Source organism: Mesoplodon densirostris, chromosome 1 (assembly GCF_025265405.1).
Source record: "Mesoplodon densirostris isolate mMesDen1 chromosome 1, mMesDen1 primary haplotype, whole genome shotgun sequence".
NCBI classification, from domain to species: Eukaryota; Metazoa; Chordata; class Mammalia; order Artiodactyla; family Ziphiidae; genus Mesoplodon; species Mesoplodon densirostris.
The window spans coordinates 112,996,817-113,023,966 of NC_082661.1; the positions used below are offsets into that span (position 1 = coordinate 112,996,817).

General features: G+C 48.1%; 1 protein-coding gene across 2 annotated transcripts; it reads right to left on the reverse strand.

The window, feature by feature from the left end:
• Nucleotides 1–16,380: 16,380 nt before the first annotated feature.
• IRF2BP2 (interferon regulatory factor 2 binding protein 2) lies at nt 16,381–20,943 on the reverse strand. 2 transcript variants are annotated; one of them, XM_060107947.1, is made up of 2 exons: nt 19,670–20,943; nt 16,381–19,058 (listed from the first exon to the last, which is right to left on the reverse strand). In XM_060107947.1, the coding sequence occupies exons 1-2, from the start codon at nt 20,730–20,732 to the stop codon at nt 18,343–18,345; spliced, it is 1,779 nt and encodes a 592-aa protein (XP_059963930.1). In that variant the 5' UTR covers nt 20,733–20,943; the 3' UTR covers nt 16,381–18,342. The 2 variants fall into 2 exon arrangements, with proteins under 2 accessions (XP_059963930.1, XP_059963940.1); XM_060107957.1 differs by having other exon boundaries at nt 19,718–20,941.
• Nucleotides 20,944–27,150: the final 6,207 nt, after the last annotated feature.

Here is a 27,150-nt window from a genome sequence, read left to right on the forward strand (position 1 = left end):
CTAGGAGAGAAAAGCAAAGAAGGGTACAGGCAGCCCTGTTTACCCCTAGCGTTGGCCCGGAACACAGGTACAGGCACATTCTGATACCGAGGGCCACACGTTGAGCACGTACCAAGTAGAGATACAGCACTAAGCATTTGAAATAGACCATTTCATTCAATATGCACAAACATCCTATGAGACCGATGCTATCCTTATGCCCAGTCTGCACAAGGGAACAAAGCCTTAGGAAATAATTTGTCCAAGATTCATAGCTAATTACATTGTGGAGGCTGAATTTGAACCCAGACTTTTGGATGTCCAAACCTAGGCAGTTACTGACTTTGCTAAACTTCTATTTCTCATACCTCTCACCCTAAGGCCTAGTGCAATGCATCTGGGACTCAGGGATCTCCCGGCGGGGGACGGGGGTTAGTCAGACAGGCTCAGGGATGAAAAGTCACAGTGTGTACAGACCTAAGGACTGGCCCCAGAGGTGAGGGCTCCTGGCTCCCAACTCCTCTCCCTGCTCGGAGTATCCGGCAACCCCGTTGGACCTACATCAGGAACATCTGTCTGAATGGCGGATTCAAAGCCAAGTCTCCACCACAAGCCTGCCTCTCCTCCATGCAAGGGACACAGAACGCTGCCTAGGCCTGGAGCTGTGACCTTGGAGGTGAGATTTGAGCTTACCCCTGTCTATCCCATACACTGATGAAAAGAAACCCCGAATTTCATGACATTTGTACACACCCAGGAAATGGCATTTAGAAGTATCCTAATTGGTAGAGGTAAAAATGAGCCCGTTTTCTTTGGCTTGATTTGGTCCTCCGATTTAAAAAGCATGTTCTCTGCATGTTAGCCTCCCAGGGACTACACTGCTTACCTTCCCCGGGCCGCTGTGATCACAGCCCTCTCTTCTTATATGTTGAACTTCGAGACACAAACTTGTATCCCTGAGTCACGCCACCCTCTGCTCCTGTGGAGAATTCCTGAAGCCTTCTAAGGAGCTCTGAAATTTTACCCTCTTTAATCCCAATTCAACACAGCATCTGTGAGTGAATACCTTGTATGGCTGTTTCGAATGCTTTCCTCAGATTTATTGCTCTGTTCTATGTTTATCTTTGCCTTCCCTGTAGACTGGGAGCTTCCCGAGGGCCTCGACCCGGGCTTACCCCTTTCTGCTGTGGCACCCAGCACGGTGCCAGGTACACGTGAGTGTCTAAATAGCGCACGTTGAACGAGGAAGGAATGAACACGTGTTGCTCGTGCAGCACACATACAACCAGAGATTCTCAGGGAGAAGGACTGAGAACCTCTCCTGAGCGCCCAGAACGCCCTGGTTCAGCTCCGCTCCGCCCCATCTGGCACCTCAGCAGGCGGCCTGGCCCATCTCCTATGGCGTGTGCTTTGCATCACCTATTACCACCCTTGCCTAACCCTGGGGGCCGGCGGGTGGGGTGGTGGCCTCCTTCTTTTTGCCCGGAGGCACGCCCCACCTTGACATCAAGTCATTTTTATTTACTCATCTGGGCATTTATCGTCTTCTTCTCCCAGGATGAGCCCTGCTCCCGTTCACGTCACTGGACCCTATGTGCGGGCGTGGAGGCGCCCTCTTCTCATCCATGCCCTGAATCAGACCAGTCTCTAAACCTGATGGTTGCAATGGCTTGCCGACTAGTTCTTCTGTGCTGCCATCCTGGTCCGGGTCCTCAGACTCTGACGGCCTGTCAGCAGCCTTCACTGCACGTGCCCCACCCGCAGTCCCATCCTTCACGAGCACCTCTGCTTGGGCCGCTCCCCACGTGCTGCCATCATCACGGACCACCCGGGGACCTCCGCGTCTCCCCGTGCATGAATTTCTGGGCCCTTGGAAATCCCTCCTGATGAGGGATCTAGTCAAGACACAGACTTGTCTTATTTAGTCAGACTTCATGCCCCATTACCCCCAGTAATTGTCCTTCAGTTACAGGAGCCACAGATCCGTCTTGGTCCCCAAATATGCGACCACCCGTTCAGTCTGATGTCTTGTCCCCCCCTCTGCTGTACCTCCTGGAGCCCATCCTTTCCCCTTCCACCCGGCTCGGCCCACTCCCTTCTTTGAACCATGCAGCCAAAGTGTGCATCAGGCCACTCTTGACCTGCCTGAACGCCATCTTAGATCAGATCCATAATTTAATGTGCTTGAAATTTCCAAATAGATTCTAAATTGTTTGAGAACAGGGTCTGACTCTTAATCCTCTTAATCCTGTCCCTCTCAGTACCTGCTAGAGGGCAGGACTTACAGAAATTGTGTAACATGCTCGTGCCTAGGACTGCCTGACTTTCCTAAGGAAAATTAGGAAAGCGTTAAGAAGTGTTACAGGTATCTTATCTGGGAAAAATCAGGGCTTGCAAGGGGGGGGGGTTGTTTGCATTGTCTGCTGTTGCTACTTTCTTCCAGTTCTGCTTTTTCTCTGCCTTCTCTTTCTCCTTTCGCTTCGTGTTCATCAGATGTCTCTTGTGCTTCAGGTCCTTTTCCTGTAGGCTACAAGACTGCCAGATTTTAAAAACATAATAATCTAAAATCCTCAATGCCTTAACATATAGGATGCATACAATAAGTGTTTGTCAAATGAATTAACTCATGAAACTTCTGGTCTCTGGAATCCATCAGATCCCATAGTATTGAGGCCAAATGCCTCCTTCTTTGTTCTGAAAGCCTAAACTCAGGCCTTTCAACGTTTCTGTCCCCTAAGCACTTCGTTCATTGCTCTGTGTTTCTCTGTTTTCTCCTCTTTCTTCCATCCTTATTCTGCCCTCTTCAATTTTCTAGTGTCCTCTTAAAAGTGATTATTTAGCTTTTAAAACATCTTCTTATGGGATAAATTTCCATGATTATTAATTACAATTGTTGGACTTTATCATATTTGCCATAGCAAGAGGCAATCCACTGAGATTAATCAGTGTGAAATGCGCAATTTTTGAAAAGACCTCTGAATACCCTAAGGGAAAAAAAATGTAACACATTCATAAGAGACGAGATTTTTGGTGCATTTGTTATTAGAACCTCCAAAGGTGATTATGTATATTTCTAAAAATCATCTTGCGTTCTGTATTGGAGATGCAGAGTGAAGGTGCGCATGGCAGTGGTCTTGCCCCTAAAGCGCTCTGTGTTGACTTTGAACTCCACTCTGCATCCACAATGGGGCTGTCAAGGGACCTTAAGTAATAAAGACACCCCTCAGGACACCCCATTGTTGGAGCACACTGCTACATTCACAACAGGGCTAAGGAACCTCTAAGGATACCCCTTGAGAAAACCAAGACAGAAATCAGGAGGAGGAAATAAATATTCCACAGGAAACCTAGCTACAGGCATAGATAGTCTGTATTTTAAAGCTAGTAATTTATGTTTTCTTTGTGATAGCAATTCCATATTTTATTCAGCATAGCAATCACCACGATTGATTCATAAAAACAAAATTGTCTAATCAATGGACTAGAAATACAGTCACTGTGAATATAAATTCTTTCCTCTTCTAATGATCCCAGGCTAATCATTGCAGCTCTTCTGGCTCGTTTTCCTGATTAAACCAGGAGAATAAAGACAACAGGAACATGTGACTCTGTATTAGCCAGCTAAGCATGAAGCATGAGAATAAACCAGTGGGTAAATGGGGGTTGGGAGGACTTGTATAATCCATTCCGAGGCACATCTTAACTAATATTCCCTGTATTGATAGGGCCCCCCAAAGTGTTACTCTTAAATATTGAAAAAAAGTGGTGGGGATTTAGAGTTAGCAGAACTGGATTTAGGTAGAGGCTTCACTTAGTAACTATATTACTTGAAGCAAGTCTCTTGACTTTTCTGCCTCAGTTTTCTGTTCAGTAGGAGGGTTTCTAAGGCTTTTGTTTTCTCACCTGTTATGAGGATTCAGTGATCTGAGAGAAGCAAATGGCTTTGTCCGTCATAAAGTATGTTAGTATTCAGAAGAATAATTTTTTTTCCTGCACAACTTAGAACGATGTGCCTGTTTATGTGATAGCATCCTCATTTAATTCCAGTGGTGTTTTGCCCCAAACGCCTCTCTCCCTAGCCCAGAATTGTATTCGGGCAATGGGAAAACTCTGCTGATTTTCCTCCTGTAATTCCAGGTCCAGCGTGCTTGTCTCTTCAGCACACTGTTGACACGTGTCGGCTCAGACAGTGGAAGATCCTCGCCGGCCGGTGGCTAGCGGGGAGGCTGAGGGTCCATGGCTGCACTAGGCCGACCAGGGTGCACCCCTCCCCGCCAGGGGAAGACAACTCTGTGCACAAAGAACCGTGTGCTTTTCAACAAGGTACAGTGTCTCCACCCCCGCACCCTGGGTGACAAGCTGGTGCCACTAACTGTGGTGGAAGCACAGACAGAGGGAGGGGTGGAAGAGGCGTTTACACCTTAAGATATAAGTCCTGACACTTCACTTTTTTTCTTTTTTTTTGCCAATAGCAGAATCTTTATTATTTTTCCTTTCTTTCTTTTTTTGCCAAAAGCAGAATCTTACTTTATTATTCTTTCTTTGTTTTTTTTTTCTTTTTTTTTTTTTTGCCTAAAGCAGAATCTTTTCTTAATTTTTATTGGAGTGTAGTGGACTTACAATGTCATGTTAGTTTCAGGTATATAGCAACGTGAATCAGTTATGCACATATATATTCATTCTTGCCGAATCTATATTATTTTTTGTTTTCTTTTTTTTTTTAAATAATAAAAACAAATTCCAGATTGGAATCTCAGAGACAACCCCCTCACCGGGGCTGCCCCAACACGTCTTCCGGCCCCCTTCCTCCTGCATTCTTTGTCCCTGCCAAGCCACCCCAACCAGAGCAGCGTGAATTACTCCCCTCCGCGGCATCACAGCTCTGCCTATGCGTTGACAGTTGTAAAGCAGGCTGCTAGGAGTTCAGTCCTGTGATCACTCCCTCAACGGCAAGGAGGCAAAGAGCTTAGGAACAAGGAAGTCTGAAGTGAGCGCACATCTGCCAGCCTATCAGCCACGACCCACCTCTCCATGCTGGACTAACTCTGCCCTGACATCCAAGAGGAGCACCCCTCCTTCCAGGCAGCTGTCCTCTCTTGGGACCAGGGATGCTGCCTGTGACCCCACAGGCTGAGACCACTCAGTCCCAGTGGGCACCATTCCCATAGGCTACAGGGTTGCATGTGCCCTGGATTTGGGCAGTGCAGCTGCCCTGCTTCGGAGGCTGATGCGGAGAGCTAAGGTTATCGTCCAGCATCCAGACCACCCCTCGGCCAGTGCATAGTGGACACTTCTTTTGCTGGGATTGACCCTACCCCTGGCTCCAAGGAAGACCCTTAACTAGATGCCATTCAGGGCAATCCCATCCCCTTGCCCTGGGTTTGGTTAGGGTGTGAGTAGACCTAAGCCAATCAGAGCAGGCTATTCCCGTGGCCACATGATGATGTCAGAACCTACCCAATTGGAGAGAAGCTTGGTGCTCTTTTCCCCCTGCTCTGGGAGGGATGTGAAGCTCTCTTTCCTCTTGGATGGGAATAAGAAGCAATCTTATAATCTCCAGAGAGGCCTGCCTGAATATAACATCAATACAGGGAAGGTGGAGCCAAGAGAACCAGGGAGAGATGAGGTACAAACCTGAAGTGAGTCAGACCTCAGGGTGGCCTGCCTGTGGATTTTTCAGTTCCAAGAGCCAAAAAGTTCCCTTTATAGGTTAAGCCTGTTTGAATAGATGTTTTGTGACTTTGCATTTGAAAGCATCATCACTGATAGAAGCCTCACAGCCTGGGACAGCCAGAGGAGAAGGAAAAGAAAACTTAGAAAGTGACCGTGATGTGTCACTATGTGTCAGCTTGGCTAGGCCATGGTACCCAATTATTTGGTCAAGTGAAAGGTAGGTCACCCACAGGTTCTCCCAGTCTAGATGTTGCTGTGAAGGTACTTTTTGGATATGATTAACATTTAAATGAGTAGACTTTGAGTCAAGCAGATTGCCCTTCATACTGTGGGTGGGCCTCATCTAATCAGTTGAAGGCCGTAAGGGCAAAGACTGAGTTTCCTGAAGAAGGAATTCTCAAGACAACAACAAAGAAACTCTGCCTGGGTTTCTGCCTGCAGATTTCAGACTCAAGACTGCAACAGCAACTCTTTCATGAAATTCCAGCCTGCTGGCCTGCTCTAAGATTTTGGACTTACCAGTACCCATAACTGTGTGAAGCGATTTATTAAAATCTATCTATCTATCTATCTCTCTATCTCTCTATCTATCTATCTATCATCTACCGTATATATCACAGAAGCAATAGGATATATATTCTGTTTCTCTGAAAAACCCTTATACAAAGGCATAAGACTTGTTCACTAGGGTGGGACAAGCACTGGTTCAACTGATATGGTGGCAAAGTCTGATTTGGGAAATGATGGCAGGGAGCCTTTAGGCTCTAAAAGTCTCAGGCACCATCTAGCAAGTGGTTGGCACCATGGAGCCCAATAAGGTACCAGAATCTCAGCAGGTGAGGACAGCATGATGACAGGGAGCCTGGAGCAGAAAGCCATCTTTCAGGAGATGTTGGGGAGGAAACCAGGCAAGGAGCAGAGTCCTTACCACTGCACTGGGGCTTCCAACAAATCTCCAATCCTAGAGGAGGCCTAAGGTGAGGGGCAGGACAACCAAGTAGAACTTAAGGGTAAGACCAAGGCAGAGCCCGCTCCCACGGACTTGGCCAACACGGGCCAAGAAAGGGAGGGAGTAGTTGAGCGCTGTGACCTAAGGACCATGGAGTCATCTAGAAGCCTTCCCTAGGGGCAGTGGTCCTAAGACAGGGCAGGGAAGGAGACTCAGGGAGTCACATGGGAACCCAGTGGTACTAGGTGATCCTGGGGCTGGGAGAGGTGCCCAGAAGTTCTTCATGCCTGGATATTTTGGGGGACTGGGGTCTACGGGGTCGAGCCTTCATGGTGGGACCCAGGGCCCAGGGCAGAGGAGTGCCAGTGTCTCCTCCTCTGTGCAGCCCTCACCCCTTACCCCTCTCTCCCTGTAGAGTGAACATGCCTCCCCAAAGCTGCCATGATGACTTATAAATACGTTCATTATGGCTCAGGGTAAACAGCGGCCGGGCAGCAGCTCCCATATGAACGATCCCACATGAAATCTTTAGCCCACAATGAAATAAGACACTTAGTTTAACACGCCCCCTTCACAGCACCTTATAGTTTAGTACCAGGGTACTCCGGTCTGTTGTCAGATCTACCCAAAGGAGTTAGCCTCCTTAGGTGTCTGAACGCAGACCTATCTGTTTCTTGTGGCCTTCCCGTGGTGACCAGACGGAAGGGCAGCTCACTCCCAGGCCCTCCCAGCCTTGCCGAAAAGAGTTTGCATTTCTCCTGTCACCTTTGACCTCCTGGATCCCACTGTGGACTTCATGGCACACCCGAACACAGCATTTCTGCAAGGCAGCGTGCAAATGCGACCCAGTGACTTGTAACTGCATCAAAGCTAGGAGAACTTGCTTCTAGAAAAGGCTGCATCCTTAGGACAAGCTTGGGATTTGGGAGAACAGTCTTGGATAAACACTTTACAGATGGTCAGAGAAAAGTTAATGAGTGGAGCTGTCCGGAAACTGGTCTCAGTCTTGATATTTTTATAAATTATATGTAAGGGGAAGTAAGTCCCTGACTTCATGACTCAGGTAAAGCTTCTATGGGTAGGGAAATCCCAAGTTAAACAGTGAAAGTTGGCATTTCTTTTCTTTTTAAAATTTATTTATATTATTTATTTTATTTTTGGCTGCACTGGGTCTCCACTGCTGCACACGGGCTTTCTCTAGTTGCGGCAAGCGGGGGCTACTCTTTGTTGCGGTGCATGGGCTTCTCACTGAGGTGGCTTCTCTTGTTGCAGAGCACGGGCTCTAGGCACGCAGGCTTCAGTAGTTGTGGTGCACGGGCTTAGTTGCTCTGCGGCATGTAGGATCTTCCCGGACCAGGGCTCGAACCCATGTCCCCTGCACTGGCAGGTGGATTCTTAACCACTGCGCCACCAGGGAAGTCCCATCGAAGCTCTCAATCCTTGCACACACCATCTCTTTTCCTTAATTGCTTGCGATTCATGTCGTCCACCTAATTCCACTGAAGTCTTCAAACCCTCAGCAAATACGCAGACCAATGATGCTCAGCTCAGTCTGGTCACAGGATGACACTCAACTCAGGCAATGTTGGTCGCAGAGACATTGAATGAGTTCCTTCCAGGGCTACAAAGTTCATGATCACCAAACTATCTTACTTACGGATCTAAAGGCCGGTGTACAGAAAAGTGTGATTTACATGGATATGAAATGATTTTTTTTTTTTTTTTTACAAATCCAACAGTTTTACTGAGGTCAGAGTTCAATGAAGGTGTTCTTTTATTTTTCATCATACATCATTTTTATTTATTTATTTATTTATTTATTTATTTAATTTATTTATTTTTGGCTGCATTGGGTCTTCGTTGCTGCGTGCAGGCTTTCTCTAGTTGAGGCGAGCGGGGCCTTCTCTTCCTTGTGGTGGGCGGGCTTCTCATTGCGGTTGCTTCTCTTGTTGTGGAGCACAGGCTCTAGGCGCTCGGGTTTCAGTAGTTGTGGCACATGGACTCAGTAGTTGTGGCTCGTGGGCCCTAGAACGCAGGCTCAGTAGTTGTGGCGCACGGGCTTAGTTGCTCCATGGCATGTGGGATCTTCCCGGACCAGGGCTTGAACCTGCGTCCCCTGCATTGGCAGGCGGATTCTTAACCACTGCGCCACCAGGGAAGCCCCATCATATTTATTTATTTATTTATTTTTAATTTTTATTTTTTTGGCAGTACGCGGGCCTCTCACTGTTGTGGCCTATCCCGTTGCGGAGCACAGGCTCCAGATGTGCAGGCTCAGCGGCCATGGCTCACGGGCCCAGACGCTACACGGCATGTGGGATCTTCCTGGACCGGGGCATGAACCCATGTCCCCTGCATCGGCAGGCGGACTCTCAACCACTGCGCCACCAGCGAAGCCCCCATCATATTTATTGATTGATTATTGTAAAAGAACACAATAGGTTCCATCGTATCCTCACTCCCTCAGCCCTCACCTTGCCCCCCAACCCCCAGGCCCGCCACTCGCCCTCCTGCCACCAGTCACACAAATACCGTTCTTGCTTTTAAAGCCGTAAATGGACTGAGGTAAACCATTTTGGTGGTTTTCAGGTAGGTTGACCCTTCAGTAAATGAATCTGAGCATAGAACCCTTTAAGGAAAATATTCATTTCCTTTATGTGTGGTCTATAATTTTATTTCATTTTATTTTCAGTAGAATGATATATCCCCCAAGGTGATAATAACTTCACAAATCATCTGATACAAAGCTGATACACATCCAGTGGTGTCCCAGGTACAGGACTCTGGCCTGGGAGACCATGTGTCTTCTATGATGACAGCAGGGGGAGCCGCTTCTCGCCATCATTTCAATGCTGTGTGCCATGACCCTCTTTCATGTAATAACTGAGAGTCTATATTTTTAGTGGTACACATTCACTGCGCCAAGCACCTAATGCGTATCTCATACACCCAGTGCTTTCTCATGTCTGGCTGATAGATGAAGAACCAGAATGCTATCACAGAGATTGTCGAGTTTAATTCCTTAGCCCCTTCTGAGGTAAGTACATGGTAATGTTTTTTCTCAATAATTGCAAAATAGAAACACAACATTAATTGAATTACGTGAAATGATCACACAAAGCCCAAGAATATCTGGAGACTTCCTGACCTTTATTCCAGTGTTTTTGTGTATCTGGGAAAGAACTGGACAATTCTGAGGTCTGTTTTCATAAAAACTTGAATTTGCGTCTCTCAGCAGAGTTCCCTCTCAGAGATCTTTGTGAAGGAGCGGAGCGGCGCTGACTACGGTGCGCTTGTATCAAGACAAACAGGCTTGAGCAAGAATAACCTCTTAGGAATCGGATTTCAACCTGAAAAGGCTTCCAGGTTCCTCGATAAAATACATAAGGAGTGGACTGTTTTGAATGATTTCCATCTCAAGCTTCTAAAATGATTTTCGTGCCTGTTATCTGGAAAGAAAAATATGTTGATGAAGGAAGTCTTTTAGTAGGGTTGCGTCTAGGTATTCTTAAGCCTGGAGCAAAGCTTTATTTTTTTTTTAGCTTCCTGTCCATGTACTGCAATCACTTTTTAAACAATGACTGAAACTGTTATACAACTCTTAGACCGCAGTGAAGTTCCTAGGCTTGTGCTCCAAGACTGGTAATAAACGTCATTTTGTTAAAAGGATAGGGGTCATGACTGTGATTATTATTATTATTTTTGGAGATATTACTGCAGAGTATTAAATTCATAATTAACAAAAATTAGAAGTTAATTAATTGGGTGGCACTTCAAGGGCTCAAGAGTAAGTACTATGATGAGAGAAAACCCTCTTCTTTTCTAACTGAAAAGTTTCTCTCTGAAAGGCAACTCCCTTTCAGGCAGTCAGCTGTTACAGTACTTTAGTTGACTTGGTAGTACCCATAGGGGCACGTCCTGAGGTTTGCTTAATAAATATTGTGAGTGGCCAAAAAGTTCGTTCGGGGTTTCCCGCACCATCCGCTAAAAACCCGAACGAACTTTTTGGCCAACCCCATACATTTTTATTAACATGCACGGTGTTATCAGAGTGATTTCTGCTAAGACAGATGCCCCTTAAGCGTGACTGTTTACTCCACCAGCATGGAACATTTGCCTTATTATAGCCACAGTCTTTAAAAAAAAAAGCAGCACCATGATTTCCAAAAAGGGAGTGACATTTGGGGCAGCTATAGTCATGCGCCATCTCCAGCTTAAGACAATCCACCTAGTACAGCCTGGCCCGCGCCTGGGACCCTTGCAGGCGGCAGGCACGGCTGTTGCTGACGCGCGTTTGATCTTTTCTGGGCAGCCGAAGGCTCGCCACACCCCTGAGCTGGCTCCCGGGTCCTGCTGGCTCCTCGCCCAGCAGAAGCCAGGTCTTTTACTTTATTTGGTCCACCACGCGGTGACAGTCCCGGGAGCGCGGTGGCGGCGACACACGGGGCACTCGCGCCCGCACATTCCTCTCGGGAACGCCGGCGGGGGGCGCGGGGGATCAGGCTCGGCCGGGCCCAGGCTCCCCTCTAATTATAGCCGCGGCAGCTGGCGTGCTGGCGGATCTGACTCTCCAGGCCAGGGTGGGTCTCCGGCCCAGGGTGGGCTGGGTCTGACCCAGCGGCTGGTCGGCCGAGTGGGCGCGGGTCGGACGCGCCGCCGCCGCTTCCGGGCCAGGCCCCGCCCCTCCCCGGCCCCGCCCCCGGCCCGGCCCTCCGCGGGGTTGCGCGGCTCCACGTGCGCAGATCGCGGCGCGGGGAGCTGGCGCATCGCTGGCCAGTGCGGCCCGGGGAAAAGTTCTAGAATACATAAATACGGGCGCGGCGTGAGTCAGGGTTCCGCGCTGGAAACCACAGCAGGGTTTCCTCGTGGTCGAAGGCCTTTACGCAGGCGGCTGGAGAGTCAGGGAGTCTCCTCCCCTTTCCTTCCCCTCGAGTAAACAGGGATTGGCAGAGCTGGCGGCTGTTTTCTTCCTTTTAAAAAACGCCATGCTGAGCAACAATAGAAAGTAAAGAAAGAAAAAGCTACAATTTGACAGTGCTGACCCAGGCCCCATGTTTTCAACCGGTCTGTTGATTCGTATGAAGATAATGGTGTCCCGCGGCCCCTTTTCGTGTGTGATGGTTTCATGCTGGGCGTAATGAAAGCGCTTTGACTATAGTATTGTGTTCCTGTATCAGAATCCTACCAAAGTTCTGGATGTAAGTTTTAGGAAGAGACTCCGTTCTCGATGTAAGAATTTAGCTCTGACTATACTTTCCAAACTCCTGGAAGGAAACCAACTCGTGGTTAACTCTTGTTAGTATGTGCCCTTCGTCAAACAAACACACTCCCTACCTGCGACATTGACTCTAGGCTCCAAGGAAGCTGGGGGCTATGGCCTCTCAGCTGTTCAAAGCCTAGAATGATGTGCCTACTTAATAGGTGTTAAATAATAACAGCAACAGTCCATATGGTGCTTGTTAAGAGAAGGGTAATCCAAAACTTCCCTAATGACTGTGACCCTCCTGTGAAATTCTGATTTCAGTTGTATATGGGGTACAATAAATCTTTATCTTTTATCACCAAAAAAAGGCTAATCGAATTGCTGTTTGGAGGCCGGAATAACAACATGGGGTAGGAGGCCGGAGCCCAGGTTAAGGCGCGCAGCAGCCTTTTTCTGCTTTGCAGCTCTCTCAGGCTGCGGAGAACATGAAAGGCCCAAGGCCAAGGCTGTGTAAAGAAATGCTGATTTATTCAGTCCTAGACAATCCCTACTCCTACGTTTCACTTCTCTGCACAACTCTTACTGGTATGGTTAATATTTTAAAATCCTACAATAAAAGAAAATAAAGCTCAGTAATTTTGAGCTTGAAAATAATGTTACAAAAAAATCTTTCCATACATTAAAATAAATTCAGGCCTTTAGCTCCGGGAAAATGTTGTTTCAGGATTTTTGTTTTTCCTGGCGAGGTAGCCACATTTACAGTGTAAAATATTCTACTTGCACTGTCACAGGAAAGCTGTTTTCTAAATGGCAGAGAAATACACAGTGACCTAAGTATTTATCTGCTAAAGCTGCTACCTGAGCACCTGCACAACAAAACATGACTCATTTGTTGTGCAAGATGCCCGTCCCCTCATGGGCATCTTTATGTTACTGGCTGGTAATGACACAGAGTGAAATGGCAATTTTGCTAAGTAAAAGTGGTAAGTGATGAAATCTACAGATTATATAACTGTTCATTTTCCCCAAAATATAAACTATATTTAGAAATATTGAAATGTGACATATTACTCTATATGTCTTATCTGAGCATCAAGGGCTTCTGCTGAGTTGCTGGAAGAGGTTCTTTAGATTATGCAATACAGCTTCTAAAGCTCAAAGGATGAGATCAACCTGTGCACTGATGCTTGCAAGTGAAACTAGGAATCCCATAGTCTAGTCTCCAGACCTTGTCTGACCTAGGAGAAAATTCATCTCCTAGAAGATTTTCAAGGCTGTCTTTTGTGATAAGCCTTACGTGCACAGAAGACTTGCTATACTATGATTTTTAGTTTTAAAGGGCTATTCTACATTTTTTTCAAAGCAATGTTTAAGATTGTATTATAGTAGACACTGTTTATACCATTCTAATAAGATGGGGTTCTATTAAGGAAACTTTACCCCATCGTTTTTCAGATTAAAAGACCAGCTTTAAGACCCAATGTCTAAATGATTTGCCTATGGTATACTTTTTGCCCTAAAATACTTTTCCTGTGACTTGCATGGATTGTTTTGTGCTGCTCAGCCCCTTATGTTGTGATAAAGACTAGTGCAGATGTAGATTTCACATTCTATAATTTAAAAAAACAGTAAGTTACACCTCAAATTAACAAACGTATTTTAAAATCAAGCATTTTAAGTTGTACTCACATGGGGAAGGAGCAAGTTAACAGACTGATGAGTTAAAACAAATTTCACTGTTAAATTGAGTATAAATGATTTTGTTAATGGTAAATTAGGATAGGGTGGATATCCCTAATTATGGTTTTATCTGGGATTAATAGAGAAATCCACAGATAATCCGTAAATCCAGTCATTTTCTATCTTCCAACCTCGTAAGTAATTTACAAATTGACTTTTTGTATATTTTTGTGCCTTTTAAATTACTGTGAGGGGTTCCTAACTTCTGAGGAAAATGCAGGCTGTCAACAGAAACAGCAACAAGGCATCTAGGTAGTTGACAATCTGGGAAGTCACACCCATAATTTTTATTTAGTTGTAACCAATTGTATTGTAATCAATACTATTGCTGTCAGAGGCCTAACCAGTGGCACTGAAGGGGTTAAACTGCATGTGTGTGTGTGTGTGTGTGTGTGTGTGTGCGCGCGCACACACACACACACACACACACTCCATTTCTAGAACCCCAGATGATGAAGTAGGTAAATCTGTATTCCATTCATTGGTGCCTCTGCCCTTGGTCTGTGACAGAGGAAAGGCGTGTCTTCTCACTGTTCCCTATGAAGAAAAGGCAAGCAAATGAGGGTGACTCAGTACTGCCAGTGGCCTACACACGACTGAACATTTTTCTGAATGATTCCACGTATACACTTTGGAATCAGGAAGAGAAACATTTTACTCTTCACTAACCAAATAAAACCATCTATAAATCAAATGCAAAACAACTTTGAGTAACGAGGGACTTAAAAGTCTAGGAATTAAAAGGAGCTCCATGTTTTCCCTTCAACTTTTTCCCAGCTTTGGGGAATAAACAAAGACATCTGCCACATCAAGGGTCTGGTTTGTTTGGTTTTTTTAACTGAAAACTGAATGCAATCATTAAAGTTTACTTTGAAATTTTAAAAATGACTTCTGCAAGCTGCACTAGTTTAAATTTCACTAAAAATAAAATTTAGCATCTTTAAGAAGATCAAGAGTTTAACATTTCTTTTAAGCTAATTATTAAACGAAACATCATGTGTATTATCATCTATAAATAGCTTACTAAGGACACTGTTTCCTGAAAACTGCCTTAAACAGGCTAATTAAAAAATCATTAAACTATATACAGTGATGGGCTCCCCAAGATATTGGGCCACCTCTAACGAAAATACATTCAACTATGCATAAACTCTTGTTGTTTAATTTAAAACACCTAGTAAGTCTATGTGTACCTTTATCTTAAAACTGTAAGTTTCACAAGTTCCTTTCATAGAGAAGTCTGCCAAGCCACTGACCAACAAGAAGAGAAAAAGCTGCAAACATCCAGGAAATTTCTTCCTACGTGACAGTAGACAGGAGTTTGAAAAAGGATCTCAGTGCATTCCACCTTTTATCTGCGTTTATAAATTTAAGGTTTCAGGGCTTCAATAAAGCTCACACATGGCTTTGGCTCTGACTTTTATTCCAAAGCTTTCCAAAAGGTAGGCTTTTTTTTTTTTTTCTTTCTCTTTTGTCTTCAGTGCATTTCCTCTGGCCCAACATGGCTGTTTTATTCCACGGCTTTCCAAAGAGCAGCTCCTCGTCTTGACAGTCTTTTCAATGTCGTCACTATCTTCCCCTTCCAATCTACTATTGCAGAATGGCTGGCTGGACTGCAAGTTGAAAAGTAAACAAGTGCTTTCTGGCTGTACTTTGTTCAGCTCTTCTCGTTATCTGCTTCCCCTATCCAGTTGCCCTTTCCCCAGTCCCTAGCACTTTTTTTTCCCTTCCATCAGTTGCCTTTTTGTTCCATGTCTTTTATCTCCTGCTATCCTCCTGCCGTTCCAGTCAAACCTCAACCCCAAACCCACACATCCTTTGGTCTCATTGCCACTAGTGATTAAAACAGTCACTCTAAGCTTACTTTCAACAATTAAAAAAGGCCTCAGAAAATGTTCAGTGCTCCCAATTTTATTTTTATTTAATGCTAAAAGTTAAAGAAAAAAAAAGGTACTGTAAATCTGACAAATGACAGAATGCAGGTGATATTTCCATAGCGTGATTTTAAAATAGAATAATGTTGATATCTGAGATTACACTCACTTCAGTTGACATGAGTTTCATCATATATAGAAAAAGTATCACCTTCAACTTAAAAAAAAAAGTAAAGGTTAAAAGGTGGCACACTTTTAAAATACTTGGTGGCCAAAGAAAGGTATCTAGTAAAAGTTGTAAACCATGTGTACGTTCTCATAACTTTTAATGTGAGGCCACATGAAAGACAGTACATCTGTTAAATTCTATAAATTGTTAAAGCAAAAAAGTGAAAGCTTCAACACCCCATCCCCTAATATTTTGAGTATTAAAAGCACAGCTGAAATATTAGGATTTGAAATCTGATACTGCCCATGTACAGTAAGTAGCTTTCTGACATCTTTATCCAGCTGTGGAGAATCTCTGCACTGTCATCAGGTACAACAAAGGATCAAACCCATGTCCCAGTGTTAACTTTTTAACTTGAGAATGCCAGAGATATAACCCATATCAACACTTTCCAGCTGCAAGCCTTCTAACGAAGGCCACCCAAGGGCCAGTCGGACCCTCATTTTTTAATAGGAGTAAACAACACACAGCCCTTTAAAGCTGTTTAAATTCTCCCTCTTAAACAGCAGCACAGAGATACCATAGGTTGTCTTTTCCACAGCTGGACAGACTTATTCAAAACAGGATGGTTCTTTACTAATCTTTTTGGAAAGCTTATCTGTATTAAGAATGCAAAACATACAGATAGCTACCACAAATTAGGTCAAATGACTGATCAACTTGTAACATCTATGAGGTCAAATTCCAGTTTATAATAAAGTGCCTAGATACGCATTTATACAACAGACCATAATAAGTTGAATTCTTTACAAATGTCTTTATGGGCATGTAAAATTGACTGTGTTTCTGCATGTGTGCATTTACATAAGAGAAACCAGTCTGCTCTGAGTCACAGATACTCCAATTAAAAAAAAAAGTGTAACAACAAACTGGTTAATCATGCAAGTCTGTTTGCAATATAACAATGACGGGTAACGTGAATTTGCACAGTATTAATAGGTGCGCTCATTAAAAACACCATGAAAAAAATATTGTATTTGGTGCAGTATCTGATTTTCAAGTGCTAATGACTCGACCATTAAAAAATATTTGAGCAATTTAAAAATGAAAGACAAAAACATAACTGAAGAAGGATCCAAAGTGGGTAACAATCTGTATTTTCAAATTAAAATAAAAGCTCGGTTGGGAACAATACACAGAAGTTGTAGTAGACCTCGAAGCCATGATTCAGCCTAATTAGAGGGCCAAGTTACAAACACCTGAACATGAAAGGATTTAAAGTAGTGTTCCTGTCAATGTTAAATCATAACAGCACAGAAGAAAAACCAGTATCACTGTGAGACAACTATTTCTAATAACTGATGATTTATTGGTTTAAAAAAACTCACTTTACTGATGCAAAATAGTAATCAAAAGAAATTAGTTTACAAAAGGTTTCTAAAAATAGTTTGAGAAGTGGGGCCTGTCTATTATGTAAAACCCTTTCTTTAATTTTCGCTAGTTTATCATATTTGCCCAGAAGAACAGTATTATTCACTTGGTATTTCAAACACATGTAAGAAGGAAATTACAGGTTTCCTCCACCCCCATTTGGGCTGTCACTGATATGCCCACGGGCAGTCCTGGCAGCACCCTGCGCTGTTACTGTCATTGTACCATACTGTATTTAGCACTCACTACAAACGGGGTGTAGGTCATCATATCAACAGCAATGGGGCTACAGGTAAATGATAAAACAACAAAACACAAAACAGAAACGAAACCAATCCCACAATCTCCAAGTTCACCTGGACTGTAACTTCTCTTTCGACTCTTCAAAGGAAAACGACCACAGCCAACGACAGACAGAGTGCTCCAGGGTGTTTCGAAAGATCAAGTGGCGCTGCAGAGCCAGGCTCCAGGCAAAGATGGCAGGGCCATCTTGTCCTCACCACCATCCGTTATCACTGCCTTGAGTCACTGGATTGTGTATTATGCAACCGACTAGCATGCAGCATTGTAATCTTACAACTGATCACATGGGCAGTGAACAGTGGTCAACTTTGCCTTAAAACAAAACAAAAAAATCCCCCCCCACCCCCCAGGCCCAGTCCTGAAAAATCTCTCAGCAGCAACTCTCAGGCAGTCATCAACAGCCGAACAACTGAACTTTAAGAACAAAATCCAAAATCGAGAAAGATTCAAAATCGGTTTCCTGTTACTCTCAAAGGACAACGTTTGGGGGGAAACTTGGTGACATTTCCCAGTGGCATGCCCACTTCACAACAGTGCCCCTTTTGCTCATTTCCTTTCCTTCTCCACCACTTGGCCTCCAGCCTGAGAAAGGGGCCAGCAATAAGGAATAACAGACAGTAAGGCAATCTTACGACGTCAGAAAATGTATTTGGCTTTTTTTTTTCTTTTTAAAATAAGTGCATACAAATACAGCTAGAAGCGTTTCTGATTTGCCAAGTGCTCTAAAAAAGCAGCCAAGTCACAGCCTACATTGAACGGTAACTGTCACCAGGATAATAAAGCACAAAGATATGCTAATAACGTTAACAAAAGAAGAAAATGCTTTTATAAGTACATACCTTTTGTCGTCAAAAAGAAAAAAAAATAGAAACACAATGTATTCAAAAAAATCAAAATTATACAGCCATGTTTATGAAGTCTACATTTCCCTTGTCTTGGATATATATATATGTGAAGATATATACACAATTCAAGCAGTTTTAGTTAAGGGTAATCATTGGGTTTTTCTGAAACCGGAAAGTCACGAGTCTCTCTCTTTTTTCACTTTCACATCTCCAGCAAGGATGGTTGCAATTTCCCCTTGCATGAAGGCCCAGGGGACATTGGAGCCCACAAGGGGGCATTTTTCCCCACTGGGACAATAGACCTCTCCACTGGCTCCCTGCTGTTTGATGCTTTGTCTGGAGCAAGGGAAGCAGAACTTGTGCGAAGGGACGGATGGGCACTGCACAAAGTGGGTGTCCTCCAGCCGCTCGTGGCACAGGGTGCAGCACAGCGGGGCGCTGGCCGCCAGCGAGGAGTCCGGGAGGCTGGCGGGGTGCACTGGCTCCAGTCCTCCTGTGCTGCCTGCCCCCTGGCCCCCCACCTCTCGGGGGCCCAGCCTTCTCTGGTTCATAGAGGACGGCGAGGGTGGGCTGCTGCTGTTCCTCCTGGTGGTGGAGTGCACCTGGTTGGCATCTTTCGAGGCATGACTGCCCCCTGCATTGTCTGCTACCAAGATTAGGGCTGCCATGGGGGACTGGCCGTTCTGGGCCGCTTCAGGCGGTGTGGTCCGGTTGGAATGAGGTGAGGCAGTGGGGGGTGGTGGAGACACGAAAGAGGATGTAGGAGTAATGGGGATCTTGAGCCCTTCTGTGGACGTGGACAGCCACGGCTGTGCCTCTCCATTGATCTTAGGGGGCCCGACTTCACCTTCTGGTTCTGGAGAAGGCTTCCTTTTCCTTGCTGTTCTTGCAACTGGAAGAACAAAGACATAAGGGGGGAAAAAAAGGGACGTAAATGAACGTGCGCTGAAAAGGATTTTTTTTTTTCTAACACATAACAAAACTCCCCGAAGAATTTCTCTTCTCTAAAAGCTGGTACATAAAAACTCACAGGAGTTTCAAGAGCACGTGCAACTTAAACCACTTGGCCTGACGGGGCTCTGAGGCAGCGTAGCAGTTTAAAGAAAAAGAAAAGCCACAGAAAATGGCCCCGACAGCGCTGCCTGTTTTCCCGCAGGCCTGCCTGTCCCCAGACTGCACTGGGCACCTGACGGTTAACGTCCCCCCCGCGCCATGCACACATAGGTTAAAAGGTGACTGGTGCCCTCCTGCTCGCATCCAGGAATGTGCCGGGAAAGGAAAGCCCTGTGTCGCTGCCTATCAGCCCGTCTGACTCATCTCTGTTATGCTGTTTCAGCACAGGAACACGTTGCCACTAAGCACTGGTTCCGCCTCGGGCAGATCAGGAAGTTGGGTGTTTGTTGTTTCTGGGCCGGGGGAGAACAGCGAATGGGAAGAGCACCCCTCCTCGGCTCTCCGTCCCCGGCTCGCCCCTAGATCCCCTCACTCCACAGCCGCCCCTACCTGCTTTAGACCCGTTGGCCCCGTTGGCCTCGAAACCCAACAACCTGCCTGCAGTCAGGGCCGGCTCCTTCTTAAACTTGCTCTCGAAGGGCCCCGAGTGGCCGTGCTGGTGCAGCGCCAGCAGCGTGTCTCGCACGGTCTTGGGCCGGTTGACCCAGTCCTGCTCGCCGGGCCCGCGGCCTTTGCCCGCGCCCTCGGTGCCCAGCTCGGCCGCCCCGGCCCCCGAGGACAGACTGTCGGCTGGGCCGCGGTGCGAGCCCGCCGGCGGCTGCTTCTCCTTAGCCGCCGCCTCGCGCTGCTCGTGCTCCGCTGCCGCGCCGCTCGACACGGACGCCGGCCGCTTGTGGGCGCCCAGTTCGGCAGGCTGCGCCGAGCCCAGGCCGGCGGCCGCGGCCCCGGACACGGCGGCCAGCGAGGCGGCGGCACGGCCGCCCAGGCCGAGCGCGGCGGGCAGCGGCGTGGCCGAGCCGTTCATGAGAGGCACCAGGGTGGGCGGCACGGCGTGGCCGCGCCGCGGGTTCGGGCTCTGGCGGTTCAGCTCGGGCGGCTCCTCCAGCTTGGAGAAGCCGTTGGGCACCAGGATGCCGTTCACGGGCGGCGGCTGCGGCGTCGGCGGCTGGGCCAGGCTCGCGGCCGGGCGGCTGCCGCCGAAGTCGGAGCCCAGGCGCGGAGGCCGCTCGGCCGCGGCGGCCGCCAGAGGGTAGCGCTCCAGAGCCTGCGAGGCGCGCGGGGCGGCCTCGGGGCCGCCGTGGCCGAGCGGCGGCGGCTGTTGCTGCTGCTGCTGCAGGAGGAGGTCCTTGGCCGAGAGCGGCGGCGGCTTGGCGGCGGCCGGGGCCGCGGCGCCGGGCGGGGAGCGGCCCTCCGGGAAGCAGCCGTGCGCCCGCTTGAGCTGCCGCGCCGTCTCGATGACGAACTCGACGCGGTCGGCGCCCTCGTAGTTGACGCAGCCACGGCACACGGGCTCGGTGAAGTCCCAGATCATGGCCCAGGGCATGCGGGGCAGATCACACAGGTAGCACGACTGCCGCCGGGACGCGGCCGCCACCGCCACCGCCGCGGCCATGTCCGAGGAGCCCGCGGCGCCGGAGGAGGAGGAGGCGGAGGAGGAGGAGGGGGGGGCGCCGCCGCTCCCCGCCGGCACCACGCGCGCCCTCCTCCCCCCCCAACCCCGCGTCTCTCCCACCAGCGGCGGCGGCCGCACAGGCGGCGGCGGCGGCAAAGCCCGCGAAGGCTCGGCGCCCGCGCAGCGCCCCCGGTGCACGAGGGGCGGCGGGCGCGGGGCGAGAGGCTGCAGCCGCGGCAGCACGTCCCCCCGGCCTGCGCGGGCGCGGGCGGACGGCGGGGCGGCGCGGCGCGGCGGGCGCGGCGGCTGGGGCTCGGCCGGGGCCGCGGCGGGCCTCCAGACCGGGGCGAAGACGGGCCGCGCGGGTGCGGGGGAGCGCAGCAGGTCGCGGCGGCGGCCGGCTCGAAGTGCGGGGCGGGGGGCGGGGAGGCCGGGGGGGCGGGGGGCGGGGGGCGGCCGCCGGGGCAGGCTCAGCCCGAGCGGCGGGGCATGCCGCGCCGGGGCGGCGGCGGCGGCCGGGCGGCGCGGAGCTCGGGCGCGGCGCGGGCCACGGGTCGCTCCGCTGCTCTCTCACAGCTCCTGGCGTCGCCGCTCTCCAGCGCCCGCGTCAGCGCCCAACCCGCCTCAGCTCCGCCGCCGCCGTCGCTGCTGCTGCTGCCGCCGCGGCCGCTCCACTTCTACAGACTTGATTCTTCGACAGCCTCGCAAGGCGCCTGCGCGGGCCCCCTCCCCTCGCGCGCGCGCCCGCCCTCCCCCGCGCCCTCCCCCTCCCCCCGCCGGAGATCGAGCGCTGCCGGGAGAGCCGGCTCTGCGGCGCCCGCCTGCCCGCCAGCCAGCGCCGCTGCCCGTGTCCCCGACGTGAACGCGTGGCTGGCACTGCTTGCCTTCCTCCACCCGCTCGGCTACCTCGACTCCTTGCGCCGAGCTACCCCCACTTCAGTTCCGTTTGGGACAAACCATGCTAAAACTCATGTTTTGAAAGACAGGCCACTTTGTCACTTGGTTGTCCGTAATCTCTCGAGCATAGGGGCTTTTAAATCAAGCGTGGTTCACATTTTTTACGGAGCTTTATGTATTTGAACTCTTCGATAAGTGCTTTTACACTCGCATGTGTCTTGGGAAGGACACAGGCGCCGCCGGTCCCCTGAAGTTTTCCTAAGAGGAGGGTGTGTGCTCGCAAGCTTTAGGACCGCGTCCGCCCGCCGTTTCCCGGAGCCCTTCCGGGAGGGAGCGGGAGCGGGAACGCCGCGCGATGGGGCCCTCGCAAACACCGAGTCTTCCCCTCGGCCCGCCTTGCCGCGCGAGGGTCCCTGCTGCCCGGCTCAGGTCCGCGAGGCGGGCGCGTGACGTGGGCGCGGGACCGGGGCCGCGGCCGCGTGCGCCGCCGTCTCCGAGTGCGCACGCTCCGCGCGGACGTGACTCGGCGCCGCTGGCACTGGCGGCCCCATTGAACGAATGCACATTCCAGGGATCCAGGGTCAGCGGCCCGCGCGGCCGCGTCACCGCGCAGGCTCCGCCCCCCTGCCCGCGACTCTGGGGCTCCAGGCCCCGCCCCCGGGGCCAACCTCGGACTCGAGGCGGCGCGGGGCGCGGGCACGAGCCGCGGTGCGGTCCGCGCCCTCCGTGGGGCTGAGCCGCAGGCTGGCCGGCGGGGCGCGCGGGGCCCGGCCGTTGGCGGGCTTCCTCGGCCCGGCAGTAGGGCAGGGGCGGCCTCGCGCCCACCGCGCAGCCCAGGCTGGGCTTGGGTGGGTGCAGAGCCGCCTGGCGCGAAGTCGAGGTGTGGCCGCGGAACCGGCCAGGCCCGCCGCGCTCTGCCACCGTTGGCAGCCGTGCACTGTGCCCAAGTGAAGTGAGCACTTGAGTTTCACACTTTTATCGGGAGGAGGAGCTGGCGTGTGTTATGGTAAATCACTTTTGGCTGGTCGTTAGTCTTACTGACTAATAGATGCGAGCTTAGTCACTCTCAGTTGGGACTTTTACACTTCAGCTCTGGAAGGGCGGCCTCCGGAGCTTCCTTTGTTGGGAAACAGGCCCACATCTCTCCCTGAGACTGGAAAGAGCTGGTTAAGTGTGGGAAGAACAGGGTACTAATTATATTATCTTTCCTACAACTGGATTGGTAGGTGGAGAGAGAGGGAAAAAATGCTGCTGACGTTTCTCTCTAGTTGCTGCTATTGAAAATGCCAGGGCGCTTCAAAGGATTAACCACAAGGAAGAGGAAGAACACCCCTAGAGAAACAGCGGAGGCAGCTGCTTAAAGCACATGGAAAAACCTGTTCGAAAGTGGCACAGAAAACGTAATGCCACATCGAAATGTTTCTGCAGGCGAAGCCTGAATGACTTCTCATGGGGATTTCCGGAGAAGGTGCGCCTGCCCTAAAGGTCTCCCCATCTGTTCCCGGATGTTGCCCTGCAATTACAATCCTGCCCCACCCTCTCCTAGCTGGGAGAATGGGACCCCGGTCCCCAGCAGCTGGTGCCAGTGGATTTGGTCACACCTAGTCCCTGCTGTTGCGCATCTCTCTCAGGACCTGTCACTCTCCTTGGAGGCCCTGAGCCGCTCATTCTAGCCTGTGACTTCACCTACTAGGCCACTGCCCAAAGGGGATGAAGCCCAGTGTCTGTGCTGCAAGAGATGTGCCGTCTCAACACCCCCAAGAAATGGCCCCCCTAGGCGGGGATGGAAATATTAAAAGAAAACAACTCGGGGTTAGAGCCACGGCCTGGTTTTACTCATCTACCTGAGAGCAGGCACCGTAAATACCCTCGTGGGAAAGCCTATGGCTCCCTCCCAAATAGAAACACCGAGATCCAAATTCTGCCTCGAGAGGTACTAAGTAAGGATTTTTGTAGAACACAACTTTCCTTCTCCAAATGAAGAGCGTTTCCTTTTTATTTTACACTACCAGTTCAATGTCGAAACTCAGTTGTTGTAACTTCCCTAACGAAATGCCCGCTAGAAAATGGAAAGGCTGTTTTAGTTCTGGTTTCTTTTACCATAAAAGGATCCGGGGTCAAGGGGGTTAAGGCTGGTCCTGGATCCAGAGCAGCAATTCCTTATATTGTATCAGAAGTCTTTCATGCTGCCTGGCCTTTCATGTAGCTCTGAAGCAGCTTTATCGATGTATGCTAAGTAAACAGAGCTTTGTTTTCGTCTTCCACCCACTGCCCTCCCTCCCGGCACAGACTGGAGTTGGATCCCTTCCAAAGCGGCTGCTGCAGCAGTTAGAGCCGCCTGCTGCACACACAGGAGCAGGGTTTCTAGGGTGAGGCAATGTGTCTGCAATTCGCAGAGACAAGGCAGGAATTGTAATTGTAGTTCATCATGTGATGACTTATGAAAGAGGAAGTTGGTATGTTTTAGTCACGTAGACTCTGCCCTCTTGCTTAAAAGGCTCCGGGTCCTCTCAAAAGGGAATTATGATCCTCTTTGCCACTCCGAGTCAAGGTTACCGGGTTGGCTGCAGTGTGCTCCTACACGTTCATGCGTGGACAGGCAGGCAGATGCCCCGTGAAGTGTTGGTGGGGCAGTGGATTGAAGTTGGCTTTTAACCAAAACACTGAAATGCTGCAATTTGTCTTAAGAAATATTCTGTGGGGAACACTCCTGCTGAGACTGGAAGAAGCAACAGTCTTTTCCAGCTCGAATTTCTTAAGATTGAAAAAAAGAGAGAGAGAGAGAAAATCTCAGTGCAGAAGCAAAAGGAAAGCCATTCAGTATGATATTCTCAAAAGCTGGCATAAGGGAAGTGATTGGAAGGTAAACCAAAAGGAGCAGTTCTAAGCAGTAGCTCAGTGGGTGGAACAAATCTGACCCCCTCACTGAGATTTACATGGGTTTCCCCTGTGTGAGCATTAAACATCTAAAATCTGAATCTTGTCCCCCGAGCTTACTCCAGTTGAGATGCTCTTGGTAACACACCACAGCCACGTACTGGCACTCGACAGGGCAGTGTAAAGAAATGGTTCTTAGCAGAGGACCTTGATGGAACTCTGCCCCTAGGACATGCAGCTCTGGGAGGGCTGCGACCCCGTGCCCCCAGCAGTGTGTGGGTGCTGTCCAGGATGTGGTATTTCTAGGGACTGCTGAGATCCTACGCGTCACCCTATATCCACATGCGGAATCACAGCCTTCATTCTTCAGAGTGCAGTTTCTATTAATAGCATGATGTTGCAACCGTACTAAAGCTTCTTAAACTCTGACCCTGGCATATTTGGAGGAGAAAAAAAATGCAGCCACATGTCATCCGAATTTCTGTGGCTACCATCCTAGGCTCCTTGTATTTGGCCAGAAGTAAGACTTCTGGAAGAGTAAGTAAGACTGGAGGAGCATGTGTGATATTCAGGGCTTTTCACTTTGAAAAAGTTATAAATACATATTTGAACATATTTGTTTATATGAATACATCCACACATACTATGGAGAGTCGTGACATACAGGAACCTTCTGGAACAGATAAGAGCGCCTTCCTTCTAAGCAACAGCATTTTACGAGACAATCCTACTGGTTTTCAAATTGCAAATATGCTATTTTAGAAATACTTTCCCTCTGTTTGACCTCTTCCTGTAGCCTACCCACCCTGTGTGCAGAAAGCATTCAGATATTAAAAAGACTTTTGCATGTGGAGGAGATAAACTCTCTGTGGAATCAGAATCAGGCCAAATAAAATCACAGGAGCTCTTAATCATCCACATATTATACACAGAAGCTGTTCGTCCCCAGCCTATGTGTGAACATAGGTACAGGTCCCCATTTAGAGTAAAACTTGGGGCCTTGAGGTAGGTTAGCTACTTACTGTGTCAGAATTTAAGGAGCTAAGTGAAAAATACAGACAAAGGAGAGATGGAGGTCACACACTCACTCAGTCTGCAAGGAAATTTGGAGGAGAACTGGAAGGAATTCAACAGCCATTCGATGCCAGAACCCTCCTATTGACTTTTTGGAAAGAGCATGATGAAATGCACTTTTCTGGAATAATATCTGGATGCGGGTTTAACTTATATTTAAGACACTCACTGAAATCCTTTAAACGATATCAGTAGGAAGACCCTGACAAAATAACGAACTAACCTCTCGGATAATGTTTGAAAAAAGGTAAATTTTCTCTCATCAGCTTGCTTACTTAAAAAGGTAACTTTCCTACTACACATTCAATAGTAAGGGAACTGAAAAAAATAGAAGATGTTACAGTTTTAAAAGGTCAAGCATGGTGTGATAGCTTTGCGTTTATTATTGCTTTTGTATGGACATTCAGAAAAGTTGTTTCGAGCATAAATTTTGTTGTCATCCTTTTTCAGAAGCTAAAAACCTAAGACAGTGAAAGATTAAGTGATTTGCCTATTGTAACATGAAAGGTGAGTACCAGAACTGAAATCCAAATATGAGTATTTTTGTCTAACGATATAGTCTAGAACATTCTGTTTACATTTTGCATTTTAAAAAAACATGTGATCACAGTTTAGAGGTCTAGAAGAAGCATGTTAACATTTGTGAATGTTAACAAAAAGAGTGTTAAGATTTGCCTATCTATATCTGTATTTATAGGAAACAAGAACATTCTAGTATAGTTCATAGGACAGGTAATCCAAAGAAAACAGAGGGATATGGTAGAGTTGAGAGATGCCACTGCGCCATGCCTCGTATGGGACTTCTTAAATGGCAAACCATTTTGCACTGGTGAAACTTAGAATTTATGAACCATAGATTAAAAATTGATCTTAGGTGTTTGGATAAAAAATTCAGTTCTGGGATTTAGTTGAGTGATGAAATGGTTTGGTCACTCACCAAATTGGAATACTGTGCCTCCAATTCTTTATGCCCTATTTCCTTGCAAACAAAGAGAGAAGTCTCATGAAATCATTTAATTCCTACTGTAGGCCTCCAGTTCTGACTACTTTGCACTCAGGCAGGTAAATACACCGTGGCTACAAGGCACTGAAAAGAAAAAACCATGGATTCAGATATTTCATAGAATTCCATCGTTGTGAAGGGGCTGTAGGAAGCACAATGATCATAATTTATTCACACAAGCTTTCACTGTTATTGTTTGTATTTCTTATGAGATAGAAGTTAGCCAATATGAACTAGATTGACTTTCTCTTGACAAGATGCAAATATATTTTGCGAAAGAATGCCAATCAGCAGGAAAATTTGGCCTTTACCAATGGGGTTTCAATAATCTGTGCTGGTGACTGACTTGCTGTGGTTTAATGTGCTTTAGCAAACACACAAAAAGTACTGTTATTTAAAATAGTTGTGTGTATAGGTGATAGTCCAGTGATATCTAAAGATCCAAACAGTAACAATAAACTTTTCTCCAAACTTTGTTTTTTGGTCAGTTTTATGAACAAAGGAGATACAGAGAACTCCCTGCAGAAGGAAAAAAGGAAGGAAAGTTTAAAAGACTAATTGTGGGCT

Coding starts and splice junctions, on each gene's coding strand:
- IRF2BP2 (XM_060107947.1), bottom strand. CDS start 20,732: ATGGCCGCGGCGGTGGCGGTGGCGGCCGCGTCCCGGCGGCAGTCGTGC. Junction 19,059..19,669: donor GGCCAACGGGTCTAAAGCAG/GTAGGGGCGGCT, acceptor TTGTTCTTCCAG/TTGCAAGAACAGCAAGGAAA.